Source organism: Dendrobates tinctorius, unplaced genomic scaffold (assembly GCF_039654945.1).
Source record: "Dendrobates tinctorius isolate UK_male_01 unplaced genomic scaffold, ASM3965494v1 ptg000058l, whole genome shotgun sequence".
NCBI classification, from domain to species: Eukaryota; Metazoa; Chordata; class Amphibia; order Anura; family Dendrobatidae; genus Dendrobates; species Dendrobates tinctorius.
Genome location: NW_027361726.1, coordinates 20,295,129 through 20,319,133, shown reverse-complemented (window position 1 = coordinate 20,319,133; position 24,005 = coordinate 20,295,129). Strand labels below are relative to the sequence as shown.

The 24,005-nt window shown below is 44.1% G+C and overlaps 1 protein-coding gene across 1 annotated transcript; it reads right to left on the bottom strand.

Moving 5' to 3' along the window:
- Positions 1-9,648: 9,648 nt before the first annotated feature.
- On the bottom strand, positions 9,649-23,847 carry LOC141092144 (serine protease inhibitor A6-like). Its single transcript, XM_073578082.1, has 5 exons — positions 23,704-23,847; positions 22,440-23,029; positions 20,552-20,819; positions 20,297-20,444; positions 9,649-9,911 (listed from the first exon to the last, which is right to left on the bottom strand). The coding sequence occupies exons 2-5, from the start codon at positions 23,020-23,022 to the stop codon at positions 9,720-9,722; spliced, it is 1,191 nt and encodes a 396-aa protein (XP_073434183.1). The 5' UTR covers positions 23,023-23,029; positions 23,704-23,847; the 3' UTR covers positions 9,649-9,719.
- Positions 23,848-24,005: the final 158 nt, after the last annotated feature.

The window sequence follows — 24,005 nt, the reverse complement described above, 5'->3', positions numbered from 1 at the left end:
CGTAATAGTACAGCCGGCTCGGCTTTTTCTGTCATCTGTCATCGCTTTATAGATTGGTATTCCTTTCTCAGACATGAGTGGTCAAGCTGTGACTACCTGAAGTGAAAAATAATAAGTATGTTAATTTATAATAAAAATCTATCAATTTTGTGCCCAGAGTGTGTTATAAATGCTCAGTTCCTCAACAGACATCTACTATGTAATCGTCTAATTCTGTTTGTCTCTCTGTTTGTAACGGAAATCCTGCATCGTTGATTGGTCGCGCCTGGCCGGCCGCGACCAATCAGCGACGCGGGATTTCCGTTACAAACAGAGAGACAGTCACGAAATAGACAGTCGCACTCAAAAAAGACTTGGTCTTATTGAAGAATCGTTGTAATTTTTATTTTTTGTTTTTCAATTCAACAACTAGTGTAACACCGCAATAAATCCCAGAAGTGTACTTTATATGGTTACGTTTTGACCTAACCATAGGTCTTTTTCAAACCATACTCAGAAGTTTCAGAGTGGGAGATAAGTAAATTCTTTTCAGAGTCCCTGTTAGGGACTGGTGGCTTGTGGGAAGCAGGGAAATGCGGTGAGATCTGAAAGTTCTATCTGATTATGGTTTGAAAAAGACCTATGGTTAGGTTGAAACGTAACCATATAAAGTACACTTCTGGGATTTATTGTGGTGTTTTACACTATTTGTTGAATTGACAAACAAAAAATAAAAATTGCAAAAATTACAACGATTCTTCAATAAGACCAAGTCTTTTTTGAGTGCGACTGTAACATACATAGTAACATAGTTTTGAAGGCTGAAGGAAGACCTTATGTCCATCTAGTTCAGCCTATTTTTAGTGCAGCTGTTCTGCATTGTTGATCCTGGGGAAGGCAAAAAACCCACAGAGTAGAAGACAATTTTCTCCATAGGGAAAAAAAATACTTCCCCTAAGCTGGGTCAACCATCTACCTATAACATTCTGTTATTCGTAACCTTCTATACTCTTACTCACAAGAAACGCATCCATTCCTTTCTTACATTCATTCAGTGAGTTGGCCATCACCACTTCCTCAGGAAGAGAATTCCAGAGCCTCACTGCTCTTACCGTGAAGAACCCTCTTCTATGCTGGTGCAGAAATTGTCTTTCCTCCAAACGAAGAGAATGCCCCCTTGTTCTTGTCACAGTCCTTGGTACAAACAGTTCATTGGAGAGATCTCTGTATTGCCCTCTGATATAATTGTACATATATATTAGGTCTCCCCTAAGTCTTCTCTTTTATAGAGTAAATAAACCTAATTTTGATAACCTTTCTGGGTATTGTAGTGAACCAACTCCATTTATCATTTTAGTAGCCCGCCTTTGAACCCTTTCAAGTTCAGTAATGTCTTTCTTGAGCACCGGCGTCCAAAATTGCACACAATACTCCAAGTGTGGTCTGACGAGTGATTTGTACAGAGGGAGAATTATGATTTCATCTCGTGTCCCCAGACCTCTTCTAATGCATCCCATGAACCTATTTGCTTTAGAGGCAGCTGCCTGACACTGGGCACTCCAATTTAGCTTCCTATTGACTAAGATGCCTAAGTCTTTTTCCGTGTCTGATTTCCCCAGCAGTTTCCCATTTAGTAAGTAATTGTAGCATCTGTTTCTCCTTCCCATGTGCATAACCTTACACTTATCTGTGTTAAACCTCATTTGCCATTTTTCAGCCCAATTCTCCAATTTACTCAAATCTGTCTGTAGTTGCAAACTGTCCCTTTTTGTGTTAACTACCTTACATAGTTTTGTATCATCTGCAAATTCTGATATTTTACTGTATAAGCCATCCACTAGATCATTAATAAATATATTAAACCTTTTCTGCCATTAGACGTACTATCCCGTCCATGTGCCATGGGACTTAATTCCCAAGGACGGGATAGTACGTCTAAGGAGATCAGCGGCGCCCACGTGGTGAGCGCCGCTGATCGCGGCCGGGTGTCAGCTGATTATCACAGCTGACACCTGGCACAATGTTAACCCCTTGAACACCGCGATCAAACACGATCGCGATGTAACGGGAGTTAAAGGGAAGCTTCGGCAGGGAGGGGGCTCCCTCCATGCTTCCCTGAGCCCCCCACGGCAGCGCAATGTGCAGCGCTGCTGCGGGGGGCTCTTTCCCTACAGGCCCCCGGATCCAAGATGGCGACGGGGGCCTTCAGGGGCCTGTAGGGAGCTGACTTCCTCACTTCCGGCAAAGCGCAGGCATGAGGAAGTCTGCAGAACTGCCTGTGACAGATTGCTGATCTGTCACAGCGATCTGTGATGTGACAGATCAGCGATCTGTCACAGGACAGTGATGTCCCATCTGGGACTATGTAATAAAGTAAAAAAAAAAAAAAAAAAGTGTAAAAATAATTTTAAAAAAATCGCTAAATAAACTAGTAAACAAAAAAAATATATTCCCCAATAAATTCATTTTTTGAAAATAAAAAAAACAAAACAATAAAAGTACACATATTTGGTATTGCCGCATCCGTAGCGACCCGCCCTATAAAACTGTCCCATTAGTTAACCCCTTTAGCGAACCCCTTAAAAAATAAAAATAAAAAACGAAGCAAAAAATAATGATTTATTATCATACCACCGAACAAAAAGTGCAATAACACGCGATCAAAAAGACACATATAAATATCCATGGTACCGCTGAAAACGTCATCTTGTCCCGCAAAAAATGAGCCACCATACAGCATCATCTGCAAAAAAATAAAAAAGTTATAGCTCGCAGAATAAAGCGATGCAAAAATAATTATTTTTTATATAAAATTGTTTTCATTGCAAAAAACCGACAAAACCTAAAAAAAAGACCTAAATGAGGTATCGCTGTAACCGTACCGACGCGAAGAATAAAAGCGCTTTATCAATTTTACTGCACGCGGAACGGTGTAAACGCACCCCCCCAAAAGAAATTCATGAAACGCTGGTTTTTGTTCATTCTGCGTCCCAAAAATCGGAATAAAAAGCGATCAAAAAAGTCACGTGCCCAAAAATGGTACCGATAAAAACATCAACTCGTCCCGCAAAGAATAAGACCTCACATGACTCGGTGGGTCAAAATCCGGAAAAATTATAGCTCTCAATATGTGGTGATGCAAAAACTATTTTTACAATAAAAAGCGTCTTTTAGCGTGCGACAGCCGCCAAACATAAAAACTGCCATAAATAGTAAATCAAACCCCCCGTTATCACCCCCTTAGTTAGGGAAAAATAATAAAATTAAAAAAAAGTATTTATTTCCATTTTCCCATTAGGGTTAGGGTTAGGGTTAGGGCTAGGGTTAGGGTTAGGGCTAGGGTTAGGGCTAGGGTTAGGGTTAGGGCTAGGGCTAGGGTTAGGGCTAGGGCTAGGGTTAGGGCTAGGGTTAGGGCTCAGATTAGGGTTAGGGGTGTGTTGGGGTTAGGGTTGGAGTTATAATTGGGGGGTTTCCACTGTTTGGGCACATCAGGTGCTCTCCAAATGCAACATGGTGTCTGATCTCAATTCCAGCCAATTCTGCGTTGATAAAGTCAAATGGTGCTCCTTCCCTCCCAAGCTCTGCCGTGTGCCCAAACAGTGTTTTACCCCCACATATAGGGTATCAGCATACTCAGGACAATTTGCAAAACAACTTTTGGGGTCCAATTTCTCCTGTTACCCTTAGGAAAATAAAAAATTGGGGGCAAAAATATCATTTTTGTGGAAAAAAATGATTTTTTTATTTTCACGCCCAGGCGTTATAAACTTCTGTGAAGCACTTGGGGGTTCAAAGTGCTCACCACACATCTAGATAAGTTCCGTGGGGGGTCTAGTTTCCAAAATGGGGTCACTTGTGGGGCGTTTCAATAGTTTAGGTACATCAGGGGCTCTCCAAAAGCAACATGACACCCGCAGACCATTCCATCAAAGTCTGCATTCCAAAACGTCACTACTTCCCTTCCGAGCCCCGACGTGTGTCCATACAGTAGTTTTCTCCCACATATGAGGTATCAGCGTACTCAGGACAAATTGGACAACAACTTTTGGGGTCCAATTTCTCCTTGTACCCTTGGGAAAATGAAAAAAATGGTGACTAAAAGATCATGTTTGTGGGAAAAATACGATTTTGTATTTTCACGCAGGGGCGTTATAAACTTTTGTGAAGCACTGGGGGGTTCAAAGTGCTCACCACACATCTAGATAAGTTCCTTGGGGGGTCTAGTTTCCAAAATGGTGTCATTTATGGGGGGTTTCTACTGTTTTGGTACATCAGGGGCTTTCCAAACGCGACATGGTGTCCGATCTCAATTCCAGCCAAAAACGTCAAATGGCGCTGCTTCCCTTCCGAGCTCTGCCATGCGCCCAAATAGTCATTTACACCCACATATGGGGTATCAGTGTACTCAGGACAAATTGCACAATAACTTTTAGGGACCTATTACCCTTGGAAAAATAAAAATTGGGGGTGAAAAGATCATTTTTGTGGAAAAAATATGATTTTTCAATTGTACCGCTGTACGTTATAAACTTCTGTGAAGCCCTTGTGGGTTCAAAGTTCTCACCACATATCTAAATAAGTTCCTTGGGGGGTCTAGTTTCCAAAATGGGGTCACTTGGGGGGGTTCCACTGTTTAGGTACATCAGGGGCTCTGCAAACATGACATGGCGTCCGATCTGAATTCCAGCCAATTTTGCATTGAAAAAGTCAAATGGCGCTCTTTCCCTGCTGAGGTCTGCCATGCGCCGAAACAGTGGTTCCCCCCCACATATCAGGTATCGGCGTACTCAGGACAAATTGCACAATAACTTTTGCAGTTCAATTTCTCCTGTTACTCTTGGTAAATTAAAAAAAATTGAACATGAAGTATTTTTTTAGTGAAAAAAAGTTAAATGTTCATTTTTTTTTTAAATATTCGAAAAAATTCCTGTGACGCACCTAAAGGGTTAATAAACTTCTTGAATGTGGTTTTGAGCACCTTAAGGGGTGCAGTTTTTAGAATGGTGTCACTTTTGGGTATTTTCTATCATATAGACCCCTCAAAGTGGCTTCAAATGTGATGTGGTCCATAAAAATGGTGTTGCAAAAATGAGAAATCGCTGGTCAACTTTTAACCCTTATAACTTCCTAACAAAAAAAAATTTTGGTTTCAAAATTGTGCTGATGTAAAGTAAACATGTGGGAAATGTTACTTATTCAGTTTTTTGTGTGCTATATCTCTGTGATTTAAGGGCATAAAAATTCAAAGTTGGAAAATTGCGAAATTTTCAAAATTTTCGCCAAATTTCCATTTTTTTCACAAATAAACGCAAGTTATTTGAATGAAATTTTACCACTAACATGAAGTACAATATGTCACGAGAAAACAATGTCAGAATCACCGGTATCCATGGAAGCGTTTATTACCTCATAAAGGGACAGTGGTCAGAATTGTAAAAATTGGCCTGGTCATTAACGTGCAAACCACCCTTGGGGCTTAAGGGGTTAAATAGTAGGGGGCCCAATACAGAACCCTGTGGTACCCCACTAGTAACCCTGCCCCAATCTGAGTATGCACCATTAATAACCACTCTTTGTTTTCTATCACTAAGCCAGCTACCTACCCATCTACACACATTTTCCCCTAGCCCAAGCATTCTCATCTTACTTACCAATCTTTTATGTGGGACAGTGTCAAATGCAGTGGCATATCCAGGGGGGGGCAGCCAGGGCAGTTGCCCCGGGCGCAGCCAGCAGGGGGGCGCAGTCGGGCCGCCTAATGCAGCGGTCCGCAGTGTCTCCCCCACGGCGGCTGCGCTCTGCCACCCCCCATCCTGTGAGCCGGCTGTTCTCTGTCAGCCGACGCAGAGAAGGAGGCCGCGCCGGCTCCCAGGCAGCAATTGTACTGGCGTCTATACAGACGCCTGTACAATTAGCTCTGACCGCCGGGTCAGAGCGACGTCAGCAGCGTGATCATGTCATGTGATCACGCTGCTGACGTCACTCCCCGGCGCCCAGAGCAAACGCTGGTGGTAAGTGTGCTCCTCTGTGGAGCTGAAGAACCACCGAAGATGGGAGATGGGGGGGTGTTAATGAGTGGGGCGGGTTATTGAGTGGGGATGGGGGTTAATGAGTCGGGGGGTTAGTGAGTGGGGGTTAAAGTGTGGGGGTTAATGAGTGAGGGGTTAATGAGTGGAGATGGGGTTTAATGTGGGGATGGGTGTTAATGAGTGGGGGGTTATTGAGTGGAGATGGGGGTTAATGTGGGGATGGGGGTTAAAGTGAGGGGGTTAATGTGGAGATGAGGGTTAATGAGTGGGGGGGTTAATGAGTGAAGATGGGGGTTAATGAGTGGGGGGTTAATGAGTGAAGATGGGGGTTAATGAGTGGAGATGGAGGTTAATGTGGGGATGGGGGTTAATGAGTAGAGATGGGGGTTAAAGTGTGGGGGTTAATGTGGGGATGGGGTTAATGAGTGGGGGGGGTTAATGTGTGGGGGTTAAAGTGTGGGGGTTAATGAGTGGCGATGGAGGTTAATGTGGGGATGGGGGTTAATAAGTGGGGGGGTTAATGTGTAGGGGGGTTAATGTATGGGGTTTAATGAGTGGAGATGGGGTTAATTAGTGGGGATGGGGGTTAATGAGTGGGGGTACATAATGTGTGGGGGGATTTGGGAGTGGGGATGGGGGATACTTAATGTGTCGGGGGATTTGGGAGTAGGGACAAGGGATTATTGAGTGGGGATGGGGGATACTTAATGTGTGGGGGGATTTGGAGTGGGGATGGGGGGTATTTAATGTGTGTGGTGGATTTGGAGTGGGGATGGTATTTAACGTGTGTGGGGAGATTTGAGGACACAAAATGAAGAGTATGTATGAGGGCATATATGAGGAAGCAGTATGGGGGATGGGTGCAGACAGTAAGGGGTGCGAACGGATGAATTTATGTGGGCACAGTATGGGGAGTGAGGGTGATGGGATGTGTGCGGACACAGTATGGGGAGTCGAGGATATGTGTGAGCAGACAGTATAGAGAGTGAGGGGGGTAAATATATGAGGAGACAGTATGGTGAACAGGAGGATGATAGAGGAGACAGTATGAGGAGGGAGGGGAATAGTGTGAGGCGACAGTATATTGCAGACATTTTTATTTAGGAGCATTATAATGACACTTCTATCTTTAAGGGCATCGTGTGAAGATTTGCTGCAGAAGACCGGAGAAGATGGAAGTCTGCTGAGACGAGATGTGGATGAGAAAACTCATCATGGGGTCTGGACAAGAAGAAGAAAAGGAGAACGACTGCAGAGACGACGTCATCTATAAGGTACCAGGATGTAAATATTATTAGTGATACTGACTAATTCTCATGTTTTTATTTGTTAGGAACATTACAGGGGTTGTCCAGGTTTGTACGGAGTCTGCAGACATTCTATGTGACTGCAGACTTCTGAATTCTCACAGTGCTCACTGAACACTGTCAGGATTCTCTCATGCCGGTAATTTACATACATACGGTCACATGCTGACTAGACATGTGTGGCCTCACTCAATGAAAATGAACAGAGCGAGGTCGGAATGTGGCCAGAAGTATACAAATCACATACTTGTGCTGACATGACTGTACATCGGCAAGGGAGAATGCTAAAAGTGTGCAGTGCATTCATTGTGAGAATTCAGAAGCTCCAATGTCAGGACTCAGCTCTGCAGGTTCCAGTGTCATCACATGGACACTTCACTCATATGCGATTTTCATAGATATGGTCTTGTGACAGCGAGCTTCTCTTCCTGCTTTCAGTTTTTTACTGAACATTGAGAGCATTAGGGAGAGCAGCTCGTGGGTACATGGCTAAGTGTGCAAGTCACATATGTACTTTTTTTTTGGGGGGGGGGGCGCCGAACCAAATTCTCGCCCCGGGTGCCAGAAAGCCTAGATACGCCTCTGGTCAAATGCTTTAGAGAAGTCGACATAAATGACATCCAATGATTCTCCTTGGTCCATTTGAGAGCTTACATCCTCATAGAAGCTGATCATGTTAGTTTGACAGGAGCGATCCTTCATAAATCCATGTTGATATGGAGTTAAACATTTATTAACATTGAGATATTCCATAATGGTATCCCTTAGAAACGCTTCAAAAATTTTACCCACAACAGATGTTCAGATGTTAAATTTTACCCACAACAGATGTTAAGCTTACCAGCCTATAGTTTCCAGCTTCCCTTTTACACCCCTTTTTGAATATTGGTACCACATTTGCTTGCCGCCAATCAAAAGGAACAGACCCTGTTCAATAGAGTCTTTAAATATAAGGAATAGAGGCCTGTCTATTTAGTGACTAGTGACTATAGTGACTATAGTGACTATTGCTTGTGGATTTTCCACGCTCAGTCAGCACCTATCTACATAGCAAGAGTGCGCGTCTTTTTCGTCTACACAAACAGAGAGACAGACAGAATTAGACGATTATATAGTAGACTAGATGGTGGTCCGATTCTAACGCATCGGGTATTCTAGAATATGTATGTAGTTTTGCGGGCGGACTGCACCTGTCGCTGATTGGTCGCGCCCGGCCGGCCTCGACCAATCAGGCTAGATCCGGTCATCTCCCGACTGCGTCGCTGCGTCTCCCGGCTGCGTTGCTGCTGACCTTCGTGCTAGCGCCGCAGATCTCCCGTTTTAGGGGTGGCATGCGTCATTCGAATTCCGCGCCAATTCGCGGCCGGACTGCGCCTGACGCTGATTGGTCGCGGCCGGCCGGGCGCGATAAATCAGCGACGCGGGATTCGCGGCCGGACTGCGACAGGTGCAGTCCGCCCGCGAAACTACATACATATTCTAGAATACCCGAGGCTACCTTCTAGTATACAATAAGGGAGGATGATGCTGTACACAATAAGGGGGGACACTATGTTATAAGGGCGGTGCTCTTCACAATAAGGGAGGACACTATTTATAAAAGTATATAGTATACAAAAGGTCAGCATGATAAGCAATAGGAGAGGACACTATGTAATAAGATGTGGCGCAACATATGAGAGAACACTGTAAAATAAGGGATGGCTCTGAATATGAGAGAACACTATGTAATAATAGACGGCTCTCCACATATTGTAATAACCACAGACACTACATACTAAGGGATGGTGCTATGTATACAGGAGATTTTAGTTTTCAAGCAATAGTACATATGATCTCTTTACAAGTCATACAGTCTTCTAGCCATGACTTGGTCATTGCAGAGTGTGCAGTTCTGATCACTGAGCCCCTGAAAATAACGAGACCACATATATTTGCTACCTGAATACATAATGCCCTTACTGCACCACTGAATATAAAATTAAACCACTAATATGTAACTCTATCCACTCTACTGTTAGGTTTATAGGCAAAGTTCATCTCTATAGGGCCCCAATCCAAAATCAAAAACGGCGCCTCCACTCCCATGCTTGCTGAGAGGGTAGGCTTTCCCTGCTGTAAGACTGATGCTGAGTCAATCAGATCTCTCCCCAATTCTGCACAGACACAAATAGAGTAGCTCTGGACGTTATTTCTGTGTCACACTGTACATGTTCCCTTAACACAAAACTAATGATAAAAGTTCACTATGTGGAAACCAATGATGTTTCTGACCAGATGCGGAAACTTCATAAACTGATATCTAACAAATAAAGTCACAAAACACAAAAAAATATACAAAGGATGCAACTTTATTTTATCAGGAAATGACTCAGATCCTCTAAGAAGGATTCAATGGAGGAACTTAAACCTGAGATGGATCCATAACTCTCCCCAATATTAGAACTGTCTTCATGTGCTTGCAGTAAATCAAAGCGAGAAATGAACGATCAAATGTCAGCTCGAAATCTTTGGGAAGAGTAATTCCCTGTATGACTTGAGCTCCACTGGAGTCTGTCCCATTCTCAGCAATCTTAATCAGAATTCGTTGGTACATCTAGAAAAAACAACAAGAGTCCAATAATTACCCTGTGTACAACTGGTATAATACTGTCCCTATGTACAAGAATATAACTACTATAAAACTGCCCCCTATGTACAAGAATATAACTACTGTAATACTGCCCCCTATATACAAGAATATAACTGCTATAATACTGTCCCCTATGTACAAGAATATAACTACTATAATACTGCCCCTATATACAAGAATATAATTACTATAATACTGCCCCTATGTACAGGAATATAACTACTATAATACTGCTCCTATATACACTCACTGGCCACTTTATTAGGTACACCTGTCCAACTGTGTGTTAAGACTTAATTTCTAATCAGCCAATCACATGGCGGCAACTCAGTGCATTTAGGCATGTAGACATGGTCAAGACAATCTCCTGCAGTTCAAACCGAGCATCAGTATGGGGAAGAAAGGTGATTTGAGTGCCTTTGAACGTGGCATGATTGTTGGTGCCAGAAGGGCTGGTCTGAGAATTTCAGAAACTGCTGATCTACTGGGATTTTCACGCACAACCATCTCTAGGGTTTACAGAGAATGGTCCGAAAAAGAAAAAAAAAATCCAGTGAGCGGCAGTTCTGTGGCCGGAAATGCCATGTTGATGCCAGAGGTCAGAGGAGAATGGGCAGACTGGTTCGAGCTGATAGAAAGGCAACAGTGACTCAAATTGCCACCCGTTACAACCAAGGTAGGCAGAAGAGCATCTCTGAACGCACAGTGCGTCGAACTTTGAGGCAGATGGGCTACAGCAGCAGAAGACCACACTGGGTACCACTCCTCTCAGCTAAGAACAGGAAACTGAGGCTACAATTTGCACAAGCTCATCGAAATTGGACAGTAGAAGATTGGAAAAACTTTGCCTGGTCTGATGAGTCTCGATTTCTGCTGCGACATTCGGATGGTAGGGTCAGAATTTGGCGTAAACAACATGAAAGCATGGATCCATCCTGCCTTGTATCAACGGTTCAGGCTGGTGGTGGTGGTGTCATGGTGTGGGGAATTTTTTCTGGGCACTCTTTGGGCCCCTTGGTACCAATTGAGCATCGTTGCAACGCCACAGCCTACCTGAGTATTGTTGCTGACCATGTCCATCCCTTTATGACCACAATGTACCCAACATCTGATGGCTACTTTCAGCAGGATAATGCGCCATGTCATAAAGCTCGAATCATCTCAGATTGGTTTCTTGAACATGACAATGAGTTTACTGTACTCAAATGGCCTCCTCAGTCACCAGATCTCAATCCAATAGAGCATCTTTGGGATGTGGTGGAACGGGAGATTCGCATCAGGGATGTGCAGCCGACAAATCTGCGCCAACTGTGTGATGCCATCATGTCAATATGGTCCAAAATCTCTGAGGAATGCTTCCAGCACCTTGTTGAATCTCTGCCACGAAGAATTGAGGCAGTTCTGAAGGCAAAAGGGGGTCCAACCCCTTACTAGCATGGTGTACCTAATAAAGTGGCCAGTGAGTGTACAAGAATATGACTACTATAATACTGCCCCTACGTACAATAATAAAGCTACTATAATACTGTTCCTATGTACAATAATATAACTACTATAATACTGCCCCTATGTACAAGAATATAACTACTATAATACCGTCCCCTATGTACAAGAATATGACTACTATAATACTGCTCCTATATACAAGAATATGACTACTATAATACTGCCCCTACGTACAATAATAAAGCTACTATAATACTGTTCCTATATACAAGAATATAACTACTATAATACTGTCCCTATGTACAAGAACATCAGTACTATAATACTGCCCCTATGTACAAGAATATAACTACTATAACTCTGTTCCTGTGTACCAGAATAAAACTACTGTAATACTGCCCCTATATACAAGAATATAACTACTATAATACTGTCTCCTATGTACAAGAATATAGCTACTATAATACTGTTCCTATGTACAAGAATATAACTACTGTAATACTGCCCCTATATACAAGAATATAACTACTATAACACTGCCCCCTATGTACAAGAATATAACTACTATAATACTGTCCCTATGTGCAAGAATATAACTAATACAATACTGCCCCTATGTACAAAAATATGACTACTATAATACTGCTCCTATATACAAGAATATGACTACTATAATACTGCCCCTACGTACAGTAACAAAGCTACTAAAATACTGCTCCTATGTACAAGAATATAACTACTATAATACTACCCCTATGTACAAGAATATGACTACTATAATACTGCTCCTATGTACAAGAATATAACTACTATAATACTGCCCCCTATGTACAAGAATATAACTACTATAATACTGCCCCATATACAAGAATATAACTACTATAATACTGTCTCCTATGTACAAGAATACAACTACTATAATACTGTTCCTATGTACAAGAATTATTATTATTATTTATTATTATAGCGCCATTTATTCCATGGCGCTTTACATGAGAGGAGGGGTATACATAATACATACAAGTACAGTAATCTTAAACAATACGAGTCACGACTGGTACAGGATGAGAGAAGACCCTGCCCGCGAGGGCTCACAATCTACAAGGGATGGGTGAGGATACAGTAGGTGAGGGTAGAGCTGGTCGTGCAGCGGTTTGGTGGATCGGTGGTTACTGCAGGTTGTAGGCTTGTCAGAAGAGGAAGGTCTTCAGGTTCTTTTTGAAGGTTTCCATGGTAGGCGAGAGTCAGATATGTTATTGTAGAGAGTTCCAGAGTAGGGGGGATGCGCGGGAGAAGTCTTGTATGCGATTGTGGGAAGAGGAGATAAGAGGGGAGTAGAGAAGGAGATCTTGTGAGGATCGGAGACTTCGTGCAGGTAAGTATCGGGAGACGAGGTCACAGATGTATGGAGGACTCAGGTTGTGGATGGCTTTGTATGACATGGTTAGGGTTTTGAACTGGAGTCTTTGAGTAATGGGAAGCCAGTGCAGGGATTGACAGAGTGGAGAGGCCGGGGAAAAGCGGCGGGACTGGTGGATTAGTCGAGCAGCATAGTTTAGGATAGATTGGATGGGTGTGAGAGTGTTAGAGGGGAGGCCACAGAGCAGGAGATTGCAGTAGCCAAGGCGGAAGATGATGAGGGCATGGACTAGGGTTTTTTCAGATTCTTGGTAGCGGAATGTACGGATCCGTAAAATATTTTTGAGTTGAAGTCGGCAGGAAGTGGAAAGGGCTTGGATATGTGGTTTGAAAGAGAGATCAGTGTCAAGGATTACCCCGAGGCAGCGAGCTTGTGGGACTGGAGAGAGTGGGCAGCCGTTTACTTTAATGGATAGGTCCGTTGGGGGGTCACATGAGATGGGGGAAAGATGATTAAGGCTATGTGCCAACGTAGCGATTTTTAAGCGTTTTTGCCGCGATTTTCGGCACGAAAACGCAGCGAAAACGTTTAAAAATCGTGTACAGAACGCCCCCCATGCATTCCTATGGCATTCCGCACATGCTGTGCTAATGCTGTGCTTTTTTCCACGGCGGAATCGCATCGCGGAGAAAATCGCAGCATGCTCATTCTTTTGTGCGGAATCGCAAAGAATTGCCGCGATTCCGCACCCATATGAATGCATGAGAATCGCTTACTTCCCGCATGTGGCTATGCCCACCATGCGGGAAGTTAAGCGTCTCATGTGAGGTTGGTACCCACGGTGTGGAGGAGAGGAGACTGTCCTCCAGGCCCTGGGTACCATACCCCTGTAAAAAAAAGAATAAAAAATAAAAAATCGGGGTATAGTTACCTTCCGGCGTCCCGCGCTGCCTTCCCGGCCTAAGTGTTCCCAGTAATGCCTTGCGACACGGTCCAGTGATGACGTAGTCTCGCGTGACTCTAGCGGTCTCGCGAGATCGCTATAGCAACGCGAGGCTGCGTCATCACAGGTCTCGCAAGGCATTACTGGGAACGCTGTGGCCCGAGAATGCAGCGCGGGACGCCGGAAGGTAAATATACACCGATTTTTTTTAATTTTTTTAGCATTTTAACATTCTATCTTTTATTATTGATGCCGCATAGGCGGCCTCAATAGTAAAAACCTGGTCACACTTGTCAAACACTATGTTTGATGAGTGTGACCAACCTGTCAATCACTTTCCAAGCGATGCTTCAAATCGCTTGGAAAGTGCTTGAATATCGCACACAAAAATCGCGGCAAAATCGCGATCATAATCGCGGTAAAATCGCGGTGAAATCGCGCGGAAAAAAACACGCGATTTCTGGGAAGGAGTCCGGTTTTTGGTGTGTGTTTTAACACGCACCGTGGGCAAATAGCCTAATTCTGTTTTGTCCATATTAAGTTTTAGAAATATAGCGGAGAAGGATGAAATAGCAGACAGACATTGAGGGATTCTGTTTAGTAGGGAGGTGATATCTGGTCCAGAGATGTAGATCTGTGTGTCATCAGCATAGAGGTGATACTGAAAGCAATGAGATTCTATGAGCTGTCCCAGGCCAAAGGTGTAAATGGAGAAGAGCAGGGGTCCTAGGACTGAACCTTGTGGGACTCCGACGGATAGGGGGCGTGGTGAGGAGGTGGTGTGCGAATGGGAGACGCTGAATGTCCGGTGTGTTAGGTATGACGCAATCAAAGATAGGACAAAGTCTGTGATACCAAGAGATGAGAGGGTCTGTAGTAATAGGGAATGGTCCACTGTGTCAAAGGCAGAGGACAGGTCCAGGAGGAGGAGGACAGAGTAGAGACATTTGGCCTTGGCGGCTAGTATGTCATTGATGACCTTAGTAAGGGCAGTTTCAGTGGAGTGGTGTGGCCAGAAGCCAGATTGTAATCGGTCAAGGAGGGAGCAAGAACAGAGGTGGGAGGACAGTTCAAGATGGAAGTGTTGTTCCAGTAGTTTTGAGACATAGGGGAGAAGTGATATAGGGCGATAGCTAGATACAGAGGATGGGTCAAGAGAGGGTTTTGAGGATTGGTGTGATTGAGGCATGTTTAAAGCTTGAGGGGAAAACATCAGTTGTTAGTGATAGGTTGAAGAGGTGGGTTAGGGTTGGGATGAAGACTGTGGTGAGTTTTGGGATGAAGTGGGATGTAATCGGGTCAAGTGCACAGGTAGTGAGATGTGATCTTGAGAGTAGAGTGGAGAGTTGATCTTCTGTAATGGTGGAGAAGTTGGTTTTGCAGGAGGAGGGCAGGGCAGTTAGGAGGAAAGGCTCTGGGGGTTGTTGACCCAAACTGTCTCTGTTATTATCAATCTTCTCCCTGAAAAATGATGCAAAATCTTCAGCTGATATGAGTGAGGAGGGAGGAGGTGCTGGGGGGCGGAGGAGAGAATTGAAGGTGTTAAATAGCTTTTTAGGGTTGTGAGACAGGTAGGATATGAGAGATGAGAAGTAGGTTTGTTTTGCTGCAGCGAGTGTGGCCCTGAAAGTAGTGAGGAACTGTTTCAATGCGATAACGTCCTCATTGGAGTGGAATCTTTTCCATCTCCGCTCAGCAGCCCTGGAAGCCCGCCTCAGTACTTTTGTCAGACTGGTGTGCCAGGGCTGTCTGTTGATTTTGCGAGCTTTGGTATGCTTGAGAGGGGCAACTGATTCCAAAGCTACAGCTATTGTGGTGTTATATAGAGCGGCAGCGGCATCCGCATTGTGTAGGGAGCTTATGTCTGTAAGAGGGAGGAGGGATTCAGACAGTGAGTGTAGATCGAGGTGTTGAAGATTTCAGCTAGGGTGTGCAAGTTTTTGAGGCGGGTATTGAGGACCTGAGGAGGAGAGGGAAGAGAATGTATGTAGGTTGTGGTCAGAGAGAGGAAGAGGTGAGGTAGAGAAGCTAGATAGGTATCAGAGGCGGGTGAAGATGAGGTCTAGTGTGTGGCCATCTTTGTGAGTGGCTGCAGAAGACCATTGAGTGAGGCCAAAGGAGGAAGTTCGAGATAGAAGTTTAGTGGCAGCTGAGAGGGAAGTGTCAATGGGGATGTTGAAGTCACCCAAGATAGTGGGGATGTCAGTGGAAAGGAAATGAAGTAGCCAGGTGGTGAAGTGGTTAAAGAAGTTGGTGACTGGCCCTGGAAGGCGGTATATGACAGCTAGTTGGAGGTTGGAGGGGGAGTAGATGCGCACAGAGTGCAGCTCAAGGGAAGGGAGGGTAACAGAGGGTGGCAGTGGGATTGGGGTGAATGAGCAGTTATCTGACAGGAGAAAACCAACTGCTCCGCCAAGCTTGCTGCTGGGGCGGGGGGTGTGGGAAAGGTGGAATCCACCATACGAGAATGCAGCAGGAGAGGCTGTGTCAGAGGGGGTGAGCCAGATTTCGGTGATGGCGAGGAAGGAAAGTTTGTTAGTAATAAAAAGATCATGGATGAAGGAAAGTTTGTTGCAGACAGAGCGAGCGTTCCGCAGAGCTCCTGTTAGTGGGACTGGGGAAGCTGGGGCCGGGCGAATGCGTATAAGGTTGGAGTGGTTACGGAAAGTTGTGATTGGGCATGGATGGGAGGTAGAAATGACTGTGGGAATGTGGTGAGGAGGGCCAGGATTTGGAGAGATATCGCCGGCAGTGAGGAGGAGCAGAGAGAGTGTTAACAGGTGGGAGCAGGAGAGGGAATGAGGGGGCTGCTTGTGCTTGGAGGCAGAGGATTGTATGTTGAGAAACAGAAGGAAACTACTGTAATACTGCCCCCTATGTACAAGAATATAACTACTATAATAGTGCCACTATGTCCAAGAATATAACTACTATAATACTGCTCTTATGCAGAAGAATATAACTACTATAATATTGCCCCCTACATACAAGAATATAACTACTATAATACTTCACCTATGTACAAGAATATAACTAATATAATACTGCCCCTATGTACAAGAATATGACTACTATAATACCGTCCCCTATGTACAAGAACATAACTACTATACACTCACTGGCCACTTTATTAGGTACACCATGCTAGTAAGGGGTTGGACCCCCTTTTGCCTTCAGAACTGCCTCAATTCTTCGTGGCAGAGATTCAACAAGGTGCTGGAAGCATTCCTCAGAGATTTTGGACCATATTGACATGATGGCATCACACAGTTGGCGCAGATTTGTCGGCTGCACATCCCTGATGCGAATCTCCCGTTCCACCACATCCCAAAGATGCTCTATTGGATTGAGATCTGGTGACTGAGGAGGCCATTTGAGTACAGTGAACTCATTGTCATGTTCAAGAAACCAATCTGAGATGATTCGAGCTTTATGACATGGCGCATTATCCTGCTGAAAGTAGCCATCAGATGTTGGGTACATTGTGGTCATAAAGGGATGGACATGGTCAGCAACAATACTCAGGTAGGCTGTGGCGTTGCAACGATGCTCAATTGGTACCAAGGGGCCCAAAGAGTGCCCAGAAAAAATTCCCCACACCATGACACCACCACCACCAGCCTGAACCGTTGATACAAGGCAGGATGGATCCATGCTTTCATGTTGTTTACGCCAAATTCTGACCCTACCATCCGAATGTCGCAGCAGAAATCGAGACTCATCAGACCAGGCAACGTTTTTCCAATCTTCTACTGTCCAATTTCGATGAGCTTGTGCAAATTGTAGCCTCAGTTTCCTGTTCTTAGCTGAGAGGAGTGGTACCCAGTGTGGTCTTCTGCTGCTGTAGCCCATCTGCCTCAAAGTTCGACGCACTGTGCGTTCAGAGATGCTCTTCTGCCTACCTTGGTTGTAACGGGTGGCAATTTGAGTCACTGTTGCCTTTCTATCAGCTCGAACCAGTATGCCCATTCTCCTCTGACCTCTGGCATCAACAAGGCATTTCCGGCCACAGAACTGCCGCTCACTGGATTTTTTTTTTCTTTTTCGGACCATTCTCTGTAAACCCTAGAGATGGTTGTGCGTGAAAATCCCAGTAGATCAGCAGTTTCTGAAATACTCAGACCAGGCCTTCTGGCACCAACAATCATGCCACGTTCAAAGGCACTCAAATCACCTTTCTTCCCCATACTGATGCTCGGTTTGAACTGCAGGAGATTGTCTTGACCATGTCTACATGCCTAAATGCACTGAGTTGCCGCCATGTGATTGGCTGATTAGAAATTAAGTCTTAACACACAGTTGGACAGGTGTACCTAATAAAGTGGCCAGTGAGTGTAATACTGTTCCTATGTACAAGAATATGACTACTATAATACTGCCCCTATGTACAGTAACAAAGCTACTAAAATACTGCTCCTATGTACAAGAATATAACTACTATAATACTACCCCTATGTACAAGAATATGACTACTATAATACTGCTCCTATGTACAAGAATATAACTACTATAATACTGCCCCCTATGTACAAGAATATAACTACTATAATAGTGCCACTATGTCCAAGAATATAACTACTATAAGGATAGTTTCACACTAGCGTTTTGGAGCGCAGCGACGGCCTGCGCACGGCCGCCGCTAAGCCCCGCCCCCTGCCGCGCCCCGCCGGTAGCTCCGCCCACCGGCGCACGACGCTGCATGCGCCCTGCGTCTCCTATCTTTATCACAGGGGGCGCAGGCCGTGCGCAGTATGCGTTTGGCGGCGGAAGCGCCTTTTTGACGGTGCGCCGACGCAACCAAAATGCAGCAGGTTGCGTTTGGCGCAGGTCGGCGCACCGTCAAAAGGACGCATGCGCCGCCAAATGCATACTGCGCACGGCCTGCGCCCCCTGTGATAAAGATTGGGGACGCAGGGCGCATGCAGCGTCATGCGCCGGTGGGCGGAGCTACCGGTGGGGGCGCGGCAGGGGCGGGGCTTAGCGGCGGCCGTGCACAGGCCGTCGCTGCGCTCCAAAACGCTAGTGTGAAACTAGCCTAATACTGCTCTTATGCAGAAGAATATAACTACTATAATATTGCACCCTATGTAGAAGAATATAACTACTATATTACTGCCCCCTACATACAAGAATATAACTACTATAATACTTCACCTATGTACAAGAATCTAACTAATATAATACTGCCCCTATGTACAAGAATATGACTACTATAATACCGCCCCCTAAGTACAAGAACATAACTACTATAATACTGCTCCTATATACAAGAATATGACTACTATAATACTGCCCCTACATACAATAATATAACTACTATAATACTGTCCCTATGTACAAGAATATAACTACTATAATACTGTCCCTTTGTACAACAATATAACTACTATAATACTGCTCACTTATACAAGAATATGACTACTATAAAACTGCACCTATATACAAGAATATGATTACTATAATACTGCCCTTATGTAGAAGAATGTAATTATTATAATGCCGCCCCCTATGTACAGTACAAGAATATAGCTGCTATAATATTGCCCCTATGTACAAGAATATAACTGCTATAATACCGGCCCCTATGTACAAGAATATAACTACTATAATACTGCCCCTACGTACTAGAATATAACTACTATAATACTATCCCAATTTACAAGAATATAACTACTATAATAGTGCTCTTATGTACAAGAATATATCTACTATAATACTGCTCTTATGTACCAGAATATAACTAATATAATACTGCCCCTATGTACAAGAATATAACTACTATAATACTGCCCCTCTGTACAAGAATATAACTACTATAATGCTGCCCCAATTTACAAGAATATAACTACTGTATTACTGACCTCCATGAACAAGAATATAAGTAATATAATACTGCCCTCCATGTACAAGAATATAACTACTGTAATACTGCCCTCCATGTACAAGAATATAATGACTGTAATACTACCCCTATGTACAAGAATATAACTACCGGTAATATAATACTGACCCTATGTACAAGAATATAACTACTATAATACTGCTCCTATGTACAAGAATATAACTACTATTATACTGTTCCTATGTACAAGAATATAACTACTGTAATACTGCCCTCCACTTACAAGAATATAACGACTGTAATACTGCCCCCTATGTACAAGAATATAACTAATATAATACTGCTCCTATGTAGAAGAATATAACTACTGTAATACTGCCCTCCATGTACAAGAATATAATGACTGTAATACTACCCATATGTACAAGAATATAACTACCGGTAATATAATACTGACCCTATGTACAAGAATATAACTACTATAATACTGCTCCTATGTACAAGAATATAACTACTATTATACTGTTCCTATGTACAAGAATATAACTACTGTAATACTGCCCTCCACTTACAAGAATATAACGACTGTAATACTGCCCCCTATGTACAAGAATATAACTACTATAATACTGCCCCCTATGTAGAAGAATATAACTACTATAATACTGCTACTATGTACAAGAATATAACTACTATAAAACTGCCCCCTATGTACATGATATATAAGAATAGATCTATAATACTTGTATCTTTCTTACTGTGGACACTTTCAATCCTGGTTCTTCTGAGATTCTGGAGAAGTCTGCGTTGTCACTAAATGCTTGTGTGACCCCCATGTGGAGCAGGGCGTCCTGCACATTGATTTGGTGTTCTATCATTATTTCTGGGATGTAGAGATCCAGCAGACTGTGCATAAAACACAGAACATAGATGTATTGTCATGGTTTTATTAGTCTTCTCTTCGGGTTCATACACGGCGCAGTCATCTCCTGTCTGCTTGGGCCATCACTTACCTGGTTCGTGCCTCTGATATATAATATTCTATGAGTTTTGGAGACAATTTTACTTGCAGCAAATCAAAGTATCCTTTATTTGGCATAATAAGAAGCAGAACAAGGTGCTCGTTATACGGGACCTCCACCATGACACAGCCCAGAGCCTTGTCCTTGAAAGTCCTGTATTGACCCACTCGATGAATCATTGGAACCGTAGGTGATTTTATTTTGTTCACCTGGAAACTTCTTTGCTTTGTCACTTGGTAGAATGGATTTTCCCATTTTGCTGGTGAAATAAGAGCAGAATGATATCATTACCCATAAGATGGGGCTTGGATAGGATGCCTTCAAAGATAGTGCAAGGACAAGTCATGAATTGATGGGATGGAATGGTTTGGACATCAGTAGTGTACATCCATCAGGTAATCAGCCATGACATCACTAGAGTGTTACAGACAAGGAAGCTGCTGTGACATCACTAGTGTGCTACCGTCAGGGATGCTGCTGTGACATCACTAGTGTTTATCCACCAGGAGCGCTGCTGTGACACCACTAATGTGTATCTGCCAGGGATGATACTGTGACATCACTAGTGTGTATCCCCTGGGGATGCTGCTGTGAAATCACTGGTAGTGTCTATCCGCCAGGGAAGCTGCTATAGCATCAATAGTGTGCTACCGTCCGGGAAGTTGCTGTGACATCACTATTGTGTATCCTCCAGTGAAGTTGCTGTGACATCACTAGTGTGTTACCATCAGGGACGCTGCTGTGACATCACTAGTGTGTATCCGCCAGGGTCGCCTGCTGTAACATCACTGGCATGCTACCGTCAAGGAAACTGTTGTGACATCACTAGTTTGCTGCCGTCAGGGAAGCTGTTGTGACATCACCAATGTGCTACTGTCAGGGATGCTACTGTGACATCACTAGTGTGTATCTGCCAGGGACGCTCCTGTAACATCACTAGTGTATTCACCAGGGAAGCTGCTGTGACATCACTAGTGTGTGTTCACCAGGGAAGCTGCTGTGACATCACTAGTGTGCTGCCGTCAGGGAAGCTGTTGTGACATCACTAGTGTGCATCCGTCAGGGAAGCGGCTGTGACATCACTAGTATGCTACCGTCAGGGACACTGATGTGACATCACCAGTGTGTATCTGCTAGGGAAGCTGCTGTAACATCACTAGTGTGTATCTGCCAGAGAAACGGCAGTGACATCACTAGTGTGCTACCGTCAGGGACACTGATGTGACATCACCAGTGTGTATCTGCTAGGGAAGCTGCTGTAACATCACTAGTGTGTATCTGCCAGAGAAACGGCAGTGACATCACTAGTGTGCTACCGTCAGGGAAGCTGCTGTAACATCACTAGTGTGTATCTGCCAGAGAAACGGCAGTGACATCACTAGTGTGCTACCGTCAGGGAAGCTGCTGTGACATCACTCGTGTGCTACCGTTAGTGAAGAGGCGATGGCATCACTAGTGTGTATACGGCAGGGAAGCTGCTGTAACATAACTAGTGTGCTACCACCAGGGAAATTGCTGTGACCTCACTAGTACAAGCCAAGGTGCTATAACAGCTCAACTAGTTCCTGTGAAATGTATCATCAAATCCGCAGTTTTAGTTTGAGGCCATGTTCTGTTTTGACACAGGGGTCCCTGGTGCTTCCTGTACATATCTCTGGGTTTCTACCTCTCTCCCCATACTAGAGGTTGTCAACAGTTACTCATCCTGAGGAAGGGAAATGTGCAACTTTATAACTGGTATAGTTATAGGGAATACAAAATAAGCAGCTACACCTGTCCCTTGTATCTGATGTGCCACAAGGGCCCCTGTACTACATATGAAGACCCCATTATTATACATGGCCCATGGTGGGTGGGGGTCTACCTATCTGGGACTCACCCTCAAAGCTTGCATAGTCCAGCAGAACCATCGCTGTCTGTGTGTCCAGATCATGGACCAGATCTTCTATCTTTCCATCTGTCCGGCAGCTGACTTGCTCATTGATATTTTGTGCTGCCTTCTCCGGGTCTTTAAAGTCGACGCTCTGGATGGTGGCGTTGTAGTACTCGGCCAAGTCCTGCTGGTATTGGATCTGAGGCTTTCTGGAATTATCTAGGAAGAACCAGTTAGACAATCTGAACTGCGCGCCTTCTTTTTCTAATCTAATTTTCGTCAGGAAGTCCTTAAAGTCATCTTTCAGGGTTTTATTGGTTTGGGTGGAATTTAAAAACATGGCGTCCAGAATCTGCTGGCGAGTTGAGGATCTTGCCCCAAGAGCTAACAAGGCAGTGCTGGTGTAGATACTCGGGGGGCAGATGAAGATGTTGGCGGGGGATTTAGCCGTCTTGGAAGATACAAATTTGAAAAGTGAGATGGCGAACTGCATACTGGCCTTGGATAAGCTGTCATCTCCCGTCTGTCTGCCATGTTGGGAAGCAATGGTCATGGAGACGGAGAACAATAGGAGCCGAAGCAGCTGCATCTTCAGTCTGAAACACACAACAGTGATGACTACAGGATTAGGTGCATGGATTTAGGTCTTTCTCTTGCTGCCATTTCCACATTTCTTGCCCAGTCCTGACCATTGATGCATAGCACCACCACCTTTTAATAGTCCTAATGTTTCGGTGTAATACCTATTCTTGCAGTCAGGTAATGGAAACGTTTGCCTATCAAAAACTAGAAACCCATCCTGCTCACACAGCTGCTGGCCTTGTTACAATGTATCAGTTTTGGGAAGGGTACGTTCCAATCTATACATATAATCAAACAGCGTGAAATCACCCGTCAGCCTGAGACCCAGGACATACAGTGTAAAAGATATATTGTCTCACGCCGTGTGATCCAGACCGTCTCCATTCCCTGACAGCCAGCAGAGGTTTTCATACATTATTGGAGAGTTTAGTGAACAGCATACAAATTAATTGTGCATTAATTACATTTATTACTCATTATCTGACGCCATTTTAGTAGAGTCCCTCAGATTTATCGTCACCGGCTCACAAGGAAATGGGGCTGGAAACGTCCAGGATCCGGTAACACAAGTATGAGGTCCACATGGCGCGAGCGCCCCTTTAATCAATTTTCCTTTTTTTCACCTTAATGGTCATTTGGTGAAAAAGAATTACACAATAAAAGTAACAAAACCCCAGAAATTTCTCACCGTTGTCTATGCTCCACCGACCTCAGGGAAACAGGGAACCTCGGTGACTGACGCTTATATCACCAGACATGTCGCTGCCTTATCTGGTCCGTGAAGAAGTCATGACGACCTGACCCTCTGAATAAAGTGTTAGGACAGCTGAGGGGTTAATGAGTAACACAGTATAACCCTGTTACCGGAAATTGTATAAAATTACACAAATAATGAACTATAGTGGAAAGCTTATCAAATCAATCCAAAACAGGAGCCTCCAAACCTGCAGGGGCCCAGAGCATTGGTGCGGTGCTGGGGGGCCCAGAGTA